The following is a 13,689-nucleotide window of genomic DNA, read 5'->3' on the forward strand; positions in this document are numbered from 1 at the left end:
ATAATTTTATTAAAGGCAAACTTAGATTTTCAATTAAATAAATGCAAAACATTTTAAAATAAAACTCTCAAGAACAATTAAATCACATCTTTTTTTTTGCATAAATTTAAAATTTATGGACAACTCATTGAAACAAATATAACACTAAAGAATATGCAATATTGTGTTTGTGTTCATTAATTTTTTTTAAATGAATCAACTAATTTTTTTCAATAATAATAATAATAATAATAATAATGATGGTAATGATGATGATAATAACAATAATTTTATAACGGGAATAACCATTCATAAAAAAAATCAGAGATGAACAAAAAAAAATGAAAAGAAAAACATATTTTAAAGCAATGCATTTTATTCTGTAATATTTTAAATATGTGTTTTTATGATAAATTCGACGCTTGAAAGCAGTATTAATCAATTCAATATGCATTAATATCACACGGCTAATTTCAACCTGGTGTAAAAATCCGTGGTTAATAATATAATAATATTTGGTCCACAAAAAAAAAAAAAAAAAAAAAAAGCTTTTCGTTTATCACCCGCTCTCCTGCATCATTAAAACTCCCAAATCAAGAATCCAGACCTGTCGTTCGGCGGTTTTGGTGGGCCCAAAAATGAGATCAACAAATCAGTAGTGTAAGCCCACAAAATTTTAAAATATGAGTTGTGGATTATTTGAAATTTGAAGGGGAAAATAGTGCCCCACCACTTCCGTAACTACAGCATTTTAAGCACAGTTAGGAATTAAGGATAGCAACGGTATCATTGTATGAGTTTAAAATTAAGTTGATTTGTTTCTATATTTTTTTCATAAAAAAAAAAATAATATTTTTATAAATTTTGTCAAATATATTATTTACAAATTATATTTATTATACATTATCAATTTTTAACAATATCTTTTACAAAAATTGTGACTTAAAGCTGCGATACTTAAATGTTAAACTGAGCCATAATTTTACAAACCAAATCCCAATCGTTCCAACTCTTATTATTCTTCCATTTTCATATCAAAACATTGTGATTTCGATATCATTACTCAAATGTTGTTGAGGTGGTGACCCGCTTCACATAAAATTTTTCCAGACCTTCCTATATTCTCATGTGACAACGAACTTGCAAATCCTACTCACACAGTCACGATCTCGCCAGAAGGGATTATAAAAGTTCGTGGCAACAAAAACACAATAGGCTGAGTGAGTGGCCAATCATTAGGCATTTTAGAAAATTCCAATTGGTGCCCAGTCCCTTTCAAATTCATTGTTACAAGTCACATTCTCCCGAGCACGTTATGCAATTTATCACCAAAAAAAAAATTAAAAAAAAAAATGTTATGCAAAACCAGCACTTTAAAATTCAAAAACCACAGAAACTGACAACTTCGTCCATTAAAAACTCCACCAACCAAGAAGCAAGAGCCTTTTCGTCCGAGTCCCCACCCAGGGCCCTTCATATAATGCCGTCAATTGTTGGTGCAAAATTCAAATAATAATAATAATTATTATTATCACATCATTCATATCGTCCATTTTTCGAACTCGACTACTAATATAAAACAAAACTACTCATACGTAGTGATACGGAGATTTTAATTTGTTTTACACTGATAAATATTTTTAAAAAATGAATACTCATTATTAAAGTCATATTTTTTTAATCTAGTTTACGCTTAAAAAAAAAATATTTCACACGAAAAATGAATTTTTCACAGAAAATTAAAGGTTATTTACCCAAAATTTTCCGTGTTATAAAAATATTAAAAAATTTTGAATTTATTTAATTTTTTGCCCATTATTTACAATGTGTATCAATTGTCCACAAAAAAAAAAAGATAAAATCTTTCTTATAAAATAACCACAATTATAATTTATGATTGCCTTTATTTTGTCATTTTGTAAGGATAACTTTATTTTTTTGGTGGATGATTGATGTAAATTACATAAAATATGTGTAAAATGAATAAAATTAAATGTTTATAATACTTAAAAAATGTATTAAATTTTAAGTAGATGGCTAATAATTTTTTAAAATTAAACTATTGTTCTCCAAAATAGAGTGAATGATATTCTAATACTCCGCTAACTGTTTTGAAGATTTATAATAAATTAAGAGCCTGTTTGGGGTTGCTGTTAGAAGATTCAACAGTAATGATATTTGGTAATTTATTTTAAAAGTCACTTTTGGCAAAATCTCCTCACCATATAAGAAAATTTTGCAAAAGTATAAAAAAATAATTTTCAAAATCTGATTTTGAGAATATATATATATATATTGTCCTTATCAATTAGGAAATAAAATCATTAGCTTTAAAGCGATTGTTATTACTACTAATTATATTGGGATATCGAAATAAAAAATTAATAATATAAAATATTTATTTTAGTTATCAATTCTTATATTTACACAATAAAAATATATTTTATATACATATTTATAAACGTGTAAATAAATTATATTCAATATTATGTTTAATTCAATTATTTACATTTTTACATCAGTTTAACAATAAAATTTATTAAACAATATGAACTTACAATATTTTTAAAAATAAATTTTATAAAAAAATTAATTAATTCTCTTTACAACTAATTATTTTTACAATACATCTTACTATGATTAATTTAGAATCTATAGTGCTATCAAATTGGCCTTAAGGAGACTGGTGCAGAGCCGTAGGGTACATTTTTTTGTAAATTTATAAATATAAAAGATTTTCTAAATCTATAATCATTTCTAGAACTAGGAGCTTCCGTATAAACAAAAGAAATAAATAATAATAATCAGATGACAAATGTCAACAAATATAAACGCATGACGGCCTGAGTCGTGAGGAAGGAATTTAAAGTTGACCAGCGACCACCGTTGTGGAAAGTGGTGACTAATTTTATTTCCTAAACGGGTAATTTTTAAAAACCTCCCCCGAGGTTTGGATTTATTGTAAATAAATAGTGAGAATTTTTTTATTTGTAAAAAATTTTCTATTGTCAGTTAATTTTTACATTGACCGTTAGTTGACTGTGCAAAGATAATATTGCCCTTAACAACAGTTTGTAGATTGACATAACTAAAAAAAAGCTGAAATTATTGGCGCGAAAAGCACAAACCCTATTTTTTGACAATTTTATCCCTGTCAATTCCAAAGATTTACAATATCATAGGTAAGGATTATGATTATTTTACCCTCTTTAAATTATTGATATTTCCTTAAAGTTCCTACAAGAAAGATAAAATTAAAAACTTGAAAAAAAATAAAGAGGGTGTTGCATTATGACCGTTACAAACCAACAGTCATATTGCAAGTCTCCTGCTATATATAAGATTGTAAAGCAATTTAAAGTCTTATGCACAGCACACATAAACAATTTATGTTTCTCAACATGTCATTTTTCTTCCCTTATACTCTAAATGTTGTCATTCTTCACAACATTTCTCATCATCATCACAGATAACACACAGTATTTCTCATCATCATCACATCACAGTTCTTACATTAATCAAGTGAGCAAAATTTCTGTGCAAAAGGGGTATCTTTGGGAATTAAACTGTACTACATGAGATCGAATTAATTTTCGGGCCATACATCATTGGAAATATATTTATGTTAGCTTTCCAATGAATTTTACTAATCTAAATTTGGAGCTATCTACAGTAAGTTATGATCAGTTAAATGCAGACTGTTCAGTTTTGAGTATAATTTCTTACATTAATCAAGTGAGCATAATTTCTGGAGCTATCTACCACCACCGTTGCAGGTGTTGCTGCTCGTTGCCACTGTAAGCTATTGCTCGTCAATTCGGTAATCCTCTGTGATGATCAGAAATCGTCTTTGTATCCAGGGTTTTATACGATGATGGTGGTGGTCATGTTTGTTTTTGCTTTTGTTTTTAGTTTTTAGTTTTTAGTTTTTAAGATTATTAAAAAAATGATAGCAAAGAGATGCATTGTTTGAAACAAAACGAAACTTCTTTTTACAAGTTTGATTTTTATTTGTGTCAGAACATTAGTAACTGAAATAACTAACTACTGTTCTCAAGACAACGAAAGTTACAAAAGATTTGTTTTATTGCGAAATGTCAACAATGCCCACAACTACCCAAATGGCAATCAAATGGAACAAAAACGTAGGATTTTTTTATAAATAAACGAATTCTCGTCATCTACTTACAATAAGTCTAAACCTCATGGAAGGTTTTTAAAAATTACCCTTTCCTAAACCCAAATCTCTCCCCCGAACTCAATTAATTAAATTTGTAGTTTGTTTCATTTTATTGATCACGCCTATTTGGAATCTTCCATGCAATGCAATGTTGGAAACTAATTAATCAATCACCGACAAACGAGGAAACGTTGCCGTTTTCAACTTCCAAGCATAAACAACTTTTCCTCTTCAGGCAACCACCAGCTACGTGACAGCCGAAGATCGAGAAGAGAAATTGTTTCTCATTCAGTATGAGATTTTGCTTTGCTTGACCCTTTAAAGTTTTTGTTCTAATAATTTTATAGAATTTGATCGTAATTAATTCAAAACATCTTCTCCCCTTTCTCTGAGTTAAGTTAGTGTCTCTTGCTGCTATTGTGTGATTGTGAACGCGCCTTGGTTCTGAGTGCTAGCTTCTCAAAATAAACCAAATACAAAGATCAAGTTAGACTTTTGTTTTCTGTTATTTGGTTTTACAATGAAGCGAGCGAAGCTGGAGTCGGTGTTGCCACTGAGTCGACTCAGACTGATTCAATTCTTGATGGGTATCCTGTTTCTTTACCTTCTCTTCATGAGCTTTGAAATCCCTTTTGTATTTAAATCCGACACCGGGTCTGTTGGGTTCTTCGCCGACACTTTGCCCAAGCATGTGCTGCTCGAAAACGAAGCGGAAGAGCTGTACACAGCGAGTCGACCTTCAAAGGACACGTCAGCCTCCACCTATCAGACATTTTCTCGTGCGCCTGAGCGGCGAATGCGCGAGTTCAAGAGAGTCTCAGGTTTGTTCTTCAACGAGAGTGCGCTCGATGACAGCGAAAGTAACATAGATGAGTTCTCGGTTCTTCACAAGATCGCGAAGGACGCGTGGTCTGTCGGCAAGAAAGTCTGGGATGAGCTCGAATCGGCGGAGACTATAAGCAAAACCCAAATCGAACCCAACAAGACGAAGTCCGAATCTTGCCCACATTCGATTTCATTATCCGGGTCCGATTTTGTGAACCGGAGCCATCTCATGGTTTTGCCGTGTGGATTGACACTGGGGTCACATGTTACTGTCGTTGGTAAGCCGCACTGGGCCCACCCGGAGGATGATCCGAAGATTGCTTCGTTGAAAGAAGGGGAGGAGGCTGTGTTGGTGTCGCAGTTTATGATGGAGTTGCAAGGTTTAAAGACCGTTGATGGGGAGGACCCACCAAGGATTCTGCATTTTAATCCTAGATTGAAGGGTGATTGGAGCGGGAGGCCTGTGATTGAGATGAACACGTGTTACAGGATGCAGTGGGGTTCTGCTCTTAGGTGTGAAGGTTGGAGGTCTAGAGCTGATGAAGAAACTGGTAAATTGGTTTCTCCTAATGCATGTTCTTTTCTTGTTATTTGTTGTTGTTCTTGTTGATTAATGTGACTGAATTGAACTGAATGTAGTTTAAGTGAATAGAGGCTGTGGTTAAGAAATGGATTAAGCTAGCATTTGCTTGTGTGGAATATGTGTGTATAAGGCTCCCTGATATCTGTGCTGAATTGTGGTAATATTTAAATTGAAATCAGAATTTATCAAGGGCTTTGGAGAACATGTCCTAATGTAGATGGTCTGGAGGTACAAAGTAGTCTGTGTTTATTCTTTTTCAGTATTGTCATTTATCTAACTTCTTGTTGGATGCTAGCTTAGCTCAATTTTGATAATTTGGAGTGTTTGTTAAATGATTCTAAATTTTTCTATTTATTTTCATTAATGATGTTGTGCTCTGTGCAGTTGATGGGAAGGTGAAATGTGAGAAATGGATACGTGATGATGATGAACATTCAGAGGAATCAAAGGCAGCGTGGTGGTTGAACAGGCTCATAGGGCGAACAAAGAAGGTTACAGTAGAGTGGCCATACCCATTTTCAGAGGGCAATTTGTTTGTTCTTACCATAGCAGCTGGCCTGGAAGGCTACCATATCACTGTTGATGGGAGACATGTTACATCATTTCCCTATCGGACTGTGAGCATCCTTATCATATCTCCTTTTTCTATGATGAATGTGGGACATTTTATAATTGTTAATGCGTGCTTATAGGGATTTGCTCTTGAGGATGCTACTGGGCTGTCTGTGAATGGGAATGTTGATTTGCACTTTTTGTTTGCTGCTTCTCTACCAACTTCACATCCAAGTTTTGCTCCGCAAAAGCATCTTGAGATGTTAACTAAGTGGCGTGCGCCACCTCTTCCTGATGGACATGTGGAGCTTTTCATTGGCATCCTTTCTGCTGGCAACCATTTTGCTGAGCGGATGGCTGTCAGGAAGTCGTGGATGCAACACAAGTTAATAACATCTTCCAAAGTAGTGGCTCGGTTTTTCGTTGCACTGGTAAGGGTCGATACTAGATACATATCTTGCATCCAAATTGATCTTTTCCATATATGGTATAAGCTGAAAGCACTTGCATTTTTTTAAAAATTTTTTCAGCATGGAAGAAAGGAAGTAAATTTGGATCTAAAGAAAGAAGCAGAGTATTTTGGTGATATTGTCATAGTTCCTTACATGGATGCTTATGACCTTGTTGTACTAAAGACTGTTGCAATCTGTGAATATGGGGTGAGTGGTAGCACAAAACCAAACTCTTTTTTTTTTTTTTTGTGGTACATATAACACATGGCCGCTGTATTTATCAACTGTGAATATTTTTCCTTGAGTGGTTTTCTTTGTTGCCCTAAGGAAAAAATAGAAGTCCTAATTTCCCCAATGTTTATTTCTGCTTACAGGTTCGTACAGTGGCTGCAAATTATATCATGAAGTGTGACGATGATACATTTATTAGGGTGGATGCTGTAATGAAGGAAGCAAGGAAAGTCCGTGAAGACAAGAGCCTATATATTGGGAACATGAACTACTACCACAGGCCCCTCCGCCATGGTAAATGGGCAGTGACGTACGAGGTACTAATTCTTGTTAAGTTTTGCAAATTTGAGATGTTCCATTTTCTTAATTTACTTTTTCTTGCTCTATATAGCTTTCATTTTTGTGCATTGACTTGATTTAAGTTTACTTGCTTCTACATAAATTAATTTTGATATTCTCTATATTGAATTATTTGATTTTTTTGGGGTATATTATCAAATACCCACCAAAAGTTTCCTGACGTATCAATTAACCACCAAGGTTTCCTAAAAACTACATTTTACCACCTAATTTCTGGCTGTTATATTTTACCACCAAACCCTTAACTTTGTTAAAAATTGCTGAGGTCACAAGGCTATTTGAGGAACTTTAAGCTGAAGTAATTTTTCTAGTTATTTTGCCGATTTTTATCATTTTCTTTGGACATCTGATTTACAACCCCCCTTTTTTTTGTTATCTTTATTTCTGTTCTTAGAATTTTATTGTATTAAAATATTCCCATAATAGAATTTTATATTATTATATTTAGGGTACGTATGGGAGTGATGTATAGCAGATAGGCTACCAAAACCTAGCTGTCAAGGTGTTTGGTAACACCTTACAGTTGGATTTTTTATAGCTCAACAATTATTTTTTCTTAGTTCTACTCCACAGTTATGACTTTTACTTCAGAACAGCTGTAGTTTAAAAGTTACAGTACCTCACTTCCAAACACACTCTTAATTGCTTTAATTATAATTGAGCTTAATATGGTGAAATTTGTATGTATATGTGTAAATAATATCACGAATTAGTTTGTTATGGATGCGTGAAAAATTTGGGGATATTTTAATATAATAAAAATTTAATAATTGAAATAAAGAAAATGAAAAAAAAAACCTCATAAATCAGATGTCTAGGGAAAAAGATAAAAAACCGTAAAAAAAAAAGAAAATAAGAAAATAACTTCAGCTTGAAATTCCTTAAATACCCTTGTGACCTATGCAATTTTGATATAGTATTAAGGTTTTTGTGGTAAAATGATAGTAGCCGAAAAGATAAAATGTGGTTACCAAAAAACCTTGGTAGTGAATTGACATGTCGGGAAACTTAGGGTGAGTATTTGATAATATATGGGTGGTGGGGGGAATCATACCGAAAAATCTAAATTCTCTTCTCCCCCCCCCCCCCCCACCCACCCACCCACCCACCCAACAAAAAAAAAAAATGCATCTCCGTCAAACTGAATATCCATGCTTTAGATTGACACAGTATCGAGGCCTCCTTCTCATGCGTGGACAGTACATTTAGTTCGTGTTAAGATGAGGGAATAACTATTGCCATTACATGTTGACCTCTGTCTGCTTACAATACTGATTTGATTCTTAGGATTCTCTTCCTGAATTCAAGCCTCAAGGAAAATGCTCTCCTCTTGGTTTTATTACTCACCCATCTACTATTGCGCTTTTAGAATGTAGCATATAAAGGTGTGACAAACACATTTTACCTGTGGAAAGTTGGAATATTTTTGCTGTTATTTTTAGATTTTTCCCTTGCCTATAGCTTGTAGAATTGAAAGGAATTCTGTCTTTCAGGAATGCTTCATGCTGCTGTCCTGTTTTTGTCTTGATATGTACTGGAGAATGGAAACAAAACACCAGTGAATTTTCATCGTGCATGACCATTATCAAACTATGATCTCTTATTCACTCTGACTTCTGGAACGTTATTTTGCCCATGACATGAACATATGCTTACATCATTCTTTTCTGCTGCATTGCAGGAGTGGCCGGAGGAAGAATATCCACCATACGCCAATGGTCCAGGATACATTGTGTCTTCTGACATTGCACAGTTTATAGTAGCTGACTTTGAAAAACACAAGTTGAGAGTAAGTCATTGATCAACTTATGGCGATGATTAGAATCTGCCTTTTCTTTCTGTGCATTATTTTTGAAGCAGATGTCTGTGTAGGATTATTGATTCATTTAAACAAATGTGTCTGTACAGTTGTTCAAGATGGAAGATGTGAGCATGGGAATGTGGGTGGAAAAGTTCAACAATTCAAAACCAGTGGAGTATGTACATAGCTTGAAGTTTTGCCAGTTTGGGTGCATTGAAGATTATTACACTGCTCATTACCAATCTCCGAGACAGATGGTGTGTATGTGGGACAAATTGCAAAATCAAGGAAAGCCCCAGTGCTGCAACATGAGATGATAATGAAGATATTATCCAGTTTCAATCAAGTATGTTAAACTCGAGAAAGTACAGAGAAACAATTTTGCAGTCAATAGTATATCTCTGTATATATTTAGTGGGCCGTTCAAACTAGTTTTATGGGGGCTGGTTATGCCCTCTTTTGGAATTCATTTCATTATTTGGCAATTTTGCTATGTAGTTCTCTTCTTGTTACTCAAATGGCTTCATAATGCCAAAAGAACAGGGCTGCCAGAGGGATGTGGGTTAGATTGATTACAGAGAACATATGGACTGTAATCAAAAGAGTAGTGAAGCACAGGAGCAAGATGTATTTACCCAGATGAATTGGACTTTTATACAAGGTGCATTTGTAGATGACTCGTGGATTGTAATCGAAAAGAATAGAGAATAATGAAATCAGTCGTCTCTCTCTGATATTCGAACTAGAAATTTGTGCGTATGCGTGGGGGAGAAGAGAGTCCAGTCATTCAGTCGTTCAGTCTGGTCAATGCCGGATTTCTCTCGGCAAGGGGTACCGCCACCACTAGTTCTGGTCTCCAAGACGTTTTGCTTTTGCATTACCATTTCTTGAATCCAAATCCTAGATTAATTTACAGCTCGTTTGCCTACTTGGGTTATTCTGCTGACCTCTTTGGTTTGTCTTTTCTAGCAGCTCTAACCGTAATATATTTTTAGCGACGGTCACTATCCGTGATCACTACTTCCAAGCTTGTCATGTCAATTTTTAGGAAGAATCGGGGATAAAGGTAGAGTCTGCTGCATCGAAGTGCGCTGGGTATATTTGAAGATAAGAGAATAAAACCCAATAAATAAATAAATAAATAAATAAATAAATAAATATATATATATATATATATATATATATATATAAAGCGTTTATTCTACGTCGCTCGCCGAGGAAAGTAGGAATAAAGATGCAACCTTTATTAGTGATGAAAGAACAAATGATTCTCTCTGTGGCATGGTGAAGGAACCCAATTCCTTGATCCCGTTTCTATTACTTTCATTATTTCCCACGCGCACGCAGGCTGTAGATGCCTTCTTTACAAGTTGCGCCCCGCATCACCTTCACCTTAAATTAATTCTTCTGTGTCGTGTATATAATTTACGAGAAAGTTAGGTCATCAGCAGCAATTCAGCCCCCAGATTTTGTATTTCTTTTTAAATTTGGCAGGGATCGGTGGACAGCCATATTCCCGGTTAATGTGGATGGAGCCCCGCCCCTCCCCCCTCTCCTTTTTTTCTAATATGATTTTGACCATTAATTTATTTATCTCAAATGTTCAATACTGAATCTTAATTTATATTTATAAAATAGAATTTAGACAAATTTTTAATTGTAATATTAAAAACAAATAAAAAAAATAAAATTGTGTATAATAAACTAAGACAAAGCAAACCATTTCTTTTCTTTTTTAATGAAAGAGGCGAAAAAGAAAAATAAACTAAAAACTTTGGAACATTTTTAATACGGTTCTTCCATTATGTAATTTTTACCTTTGCCGTCTGTCGCAAATTACAATCTACAACAAGAACAAGAACAAAGCCAGAATCGAAGCCAACGGATAGACCGACCATGTCACTGCAAGATCAAATTGATCCATAAAAGTTAAAAGCATTAATAATACAAACCATGGAAAGAAATAATCAAAGATACAGAATGAATTGAGGCACGTACCCGTCTGCCGTGGGAGAGCATTATTGAAAGCTGCTTCAAAGTAACAATCTGTTGTTGTGTTGATTCCACTGGGACAGTTACAAATAAAGGAATTGTAAGCTACAGCTGAATACCCACAAGCTCCGTTACTCTCCTCACAGTGGGCACAGGAGCCTGGATAGTCGTTATACACATTAAACTTGTATTTAAGCGCTATCCCATACTTCCAATTTTCAGGATTATAATCCTGCCCATCGAAGCTATAGAACGCAGAGTACGAGGAGCATTGCAGCTTCTGCAAATCCATCTCAAACGATGGCCCTAGATCCACGGGAGTGTAAACACAGCACGTAGAAATCGGGAGGTTCAACATACTAATTGCTCTGCATGAATACAAAAAGCTGCATATGGATGCACCTTTTTTGTCACATAAAGGGACTGCACTGGTGTTGGTGTCATAAGCATTATTGTTTGATTTATAAATAGGCGACGAGTCGATTGAACAGTCGAGTAGCGTGAAGACATCATCGTCGTGAAAAGAGAAGGGGCCGTCCCAGTCAAGGCCGAAGCCTTTGCTTGGCTGAGTGCACGCACATGTTGACATGGAAGCATCTGTAACGTACATCACTTGATTTGAATAGTCTATGTTGGTGACAGGATAGCAACCGGTGTGCGTGGTGAAGGTGAGCTTTTGGTCGTTGCATGTTATGTATTTTTGGAAACGGGCATCTCCACAGCCGGAGCCGGAGCCAAATGGGTACTTGAGGGGTATTTTGCCACAGGTTCTTTGGCAAGCTTGAGATGACACTAAAAGGGGAACAGAGATTGAAGAGATGCAGAGGAAGAGAGTTATACAATAACGTGTTGGCTTCATGTTGTGGATATGGAGAGATGGAGACAGAATTGAGATGCGAAGAGAGATTGATGATCAGTGGTGCGTGTGTACTAACTGCCACTCTTTTGTGTGTATGGGTGTTTGTATATTTATATACATTACATTGTGAAAGAAGATAGCTAAGCTTGTTGTTTAAGATGAAAGGAAATTAGTAAGAAATTAAGCAGGAGTAAGCGGGGAAGTAATATTGTAGAAAAAAAGAAAATAGAAGTGAATGGAGAAAGTTTTTCGCTATTACTAGTATTCAGTCATTTATTTAGAAAAAAAAAATGATATGCACCCTATTAATTAATTAACCCAACTCATTCTTATTTGGGTAAATTTTTTTATCAACTTTATTATTTATTCAAATTTTAAGGATATTTATCAAAATATTTTAACTTTTTATTTGTTATTGTGTGAAGTTGAAGTTGTTTCCCCCTCATAACACTTTTTTTTTTTTTTTTATGTAGGAGGTTAGCCAGAGATTTCTAATATTCAAGTGTCAAACCAAATAAAATTATTTGGAAATCAATTAGTCAAACACTCAAACTCTTTAATTAGATGATAGATGTGTAAGCTCCTTTTTCTTTTCTCTCTTTTTTTTTTAAAGAGTAAAGATAGAATAACGATCGTCTTGTACAAACTGATGTCTTTTGAAAAGATTGATTATATAGAACAGCATTCTTTTAATATCTACATATGTATGATAAGTTTATACAAATTACTCATAATTTCAATTTGTATACTTTTTTAAAAGAATTCATTTGGTTGAATGATGAATTAGAATATATTGTATCCTCTCTCTTTTTTTTTTTTTTTTTCCCCTCTTGTTTTCCTCCTTACCAAACAAGTGTTATAGGGGATTGACTTTATTACTTTCGGTGTTGAGGTGGCTAGCTTTTATTTTGATGCTTTAAATTTCTCCATTACTAGATGCCTTGGTTTTTTTTTTTTTTTTTTTGGCTAACTTGTGAAGCATATGACTTCCGCACTAAAATTAAAAAAAAAAAGTGATGAAAAGGTAGAGGAATGAACTCCGGTGTTTCAGTTTCACTTCTTAATTCGTGTATAATTAAATAGATCAAATCTATTTCTTTTTAACTATCAAGAAAAATAATCTATAGTGATTTAAAAAATAAAATAATCTATAGAAAAAATTTAACAAGAAAGAAATTAGTCCCTTGTAAGTTCTGAGACAACTGTTGGTAAGATCAATTAAAACTTTAGTATATGAATTGAATGCACAAAATAGCTCAAATCTCAAAATCCAACTTGTAAACAGAACATACACACACACTCTCTCTCTTTCGCCGCCTTGAAGAAACAAAATAAGAACAATACACATAATACTGAACAAGTAAGATTGATCGACAGCAGTCAAATTATTTAATATAAAGAGAGAACAATTAACGATTAAACTAAATAAACGATACGAGAATCTCAACATTAATGTTCGTTTGGTTTCTAGTAAGTTCATATGACATGCTTCAATATGCTACGTACATGTGCATCGCAGTTCGGTTCTTCGCGTTATTTGATTTAGATATGAATGACTTATTCATGAATGCATGTTGGACTGATGATCTAATTAATCCTGGTTTTATTTTTATGTCTTCGCGTTCCATTAACAAGCTTGAATGTCGAGGGTTGATCTGACACTGGTAGCATACCAAGTGTTTCATTTACTTGAGTTAATTTTTAGAAAGTATTATTACTAGACAGTGGATATACCAAGTGTCAGTGTATGAATTAACAAATTGAAAACAATGTCTTTTAAATGGACTTGTTTATTACATTGTATTCGAAATATAACATATGGTACACGTCTACTCCTCCACCCTGGAAACAAGGGTAGCCATTGAAGGTTCATCA

The 13,689-nt window shown here is 33.9% G+C and overlaps 2 protein-coding genes across 2 annotated transcripts; one reads left to right on the forward strand and one right to left on the reverse strand.

Moving 5' to 3' along the window:
* Positions 1–4,294: 4,294 nt before the first annotated feature.
* On the forward strand, positions 4,295–9,722 carry LOC18043940 (hydroxyproline O-galactosyltransferase GALT4). Its single transcript, XM_006438480.2, has 7 exons — positions 4,295–5,535; positions 5,952–6,184; positions 6,260–6,550; positions 6,650–6,778; positions 6,946–7,119; positions 8,844–8,951; positions 9,071–9,722. Exons 1-7 carry the CDS (start codon positions 4,680–4,682, stop codon positions 9,278–9,280), a joined length of 2,001 nt encoding a protein of 666 aa, XP_006438543.1. The 5' UTR covers positions 4,295–4,679; the 3' UTR covers positions 9,281–9,722.
* Positions 9,723–10,759: 1,037 nt separating this feature from the next.
* Positions 10,760–11,928, reverse strand: LOC18043941 (wall-associated receptor kinase 5). The gene is made up of 2 exons (XM_006438481.2): positions 10,962–11,928; positions 10,760–10,865 (listed from the first exon to the last, which is right to left on the reverse strand). The coding sequence occupies exons 1-2, from the start codon at positions 11,812–11,814 to the stop codon at positions 10,807–10,809; spliced, it is 912 nt and encodes a 303-aa protein (XP_006438544.1). The 5' UTR covers positions 11,815–11,928; the 3' UTR covers positions 10,760–10,806.
* Between the last annotated feature and the right edge of the window lie 1,761 nt (positions 11,929–13,689).

The sequence above is a fragment of the Citrus clementina genome, unplaced genomic scaffold (genome assembly GCF_000493195.1).
Source record: "Citrus clementina cultivar Clemenules unplaced genomic scaffold, Citrus_clementina_v1.0 scaffold_4, whole genome shotgun sequence".
In the NCBI taxonomy this organism is placed as follows: domain Eukaryota; kingdom Viridiplantae; phylum Streptophyta; class Magnoliopsida; order Sapindales; family Rutaceae; genus Citrus; species Citrus x clementina.

Bases quoted from the DNA above. Each gene is read 5' to 3' on its own strand.
- LOC18043941 (XM_006438481.2), bottom strand. From the start codon at position 11,814: ATGAAGCCAACACGTTATTGTATAACTCTCTTCCTCTGCATCTCTTCA. The intron at 10,866-10,961 runs GTACGTGCCTCA...TTGATCTTGCAG, and splicing joins TGCTCTCCCACGGCAGACGG to TGACATGGTCGGTCTATCCG.
- LOC18043940 (XM_006438480.2), top strand. From the start codon at position 4,680: ATGAAGCGAGCGAAGCTGGAGTCGGTGTTGCCACTGAGTCGACTCAGA. The intron at 6,185-6,259 runs GTGAGCATCCTT...GCGTGCTTATAG, and splicing joins CATCATTTCCCTATCGGACT to GGATTTGCTCTTGAGGATGC. The intron at 8,952-9,070 runs GTAAGTCATTGA...GTGTCTGTACAG, and splicing joins TTGAAAAACACAAGTTGAGA to TTGTTCAAGATGGAAGATGT.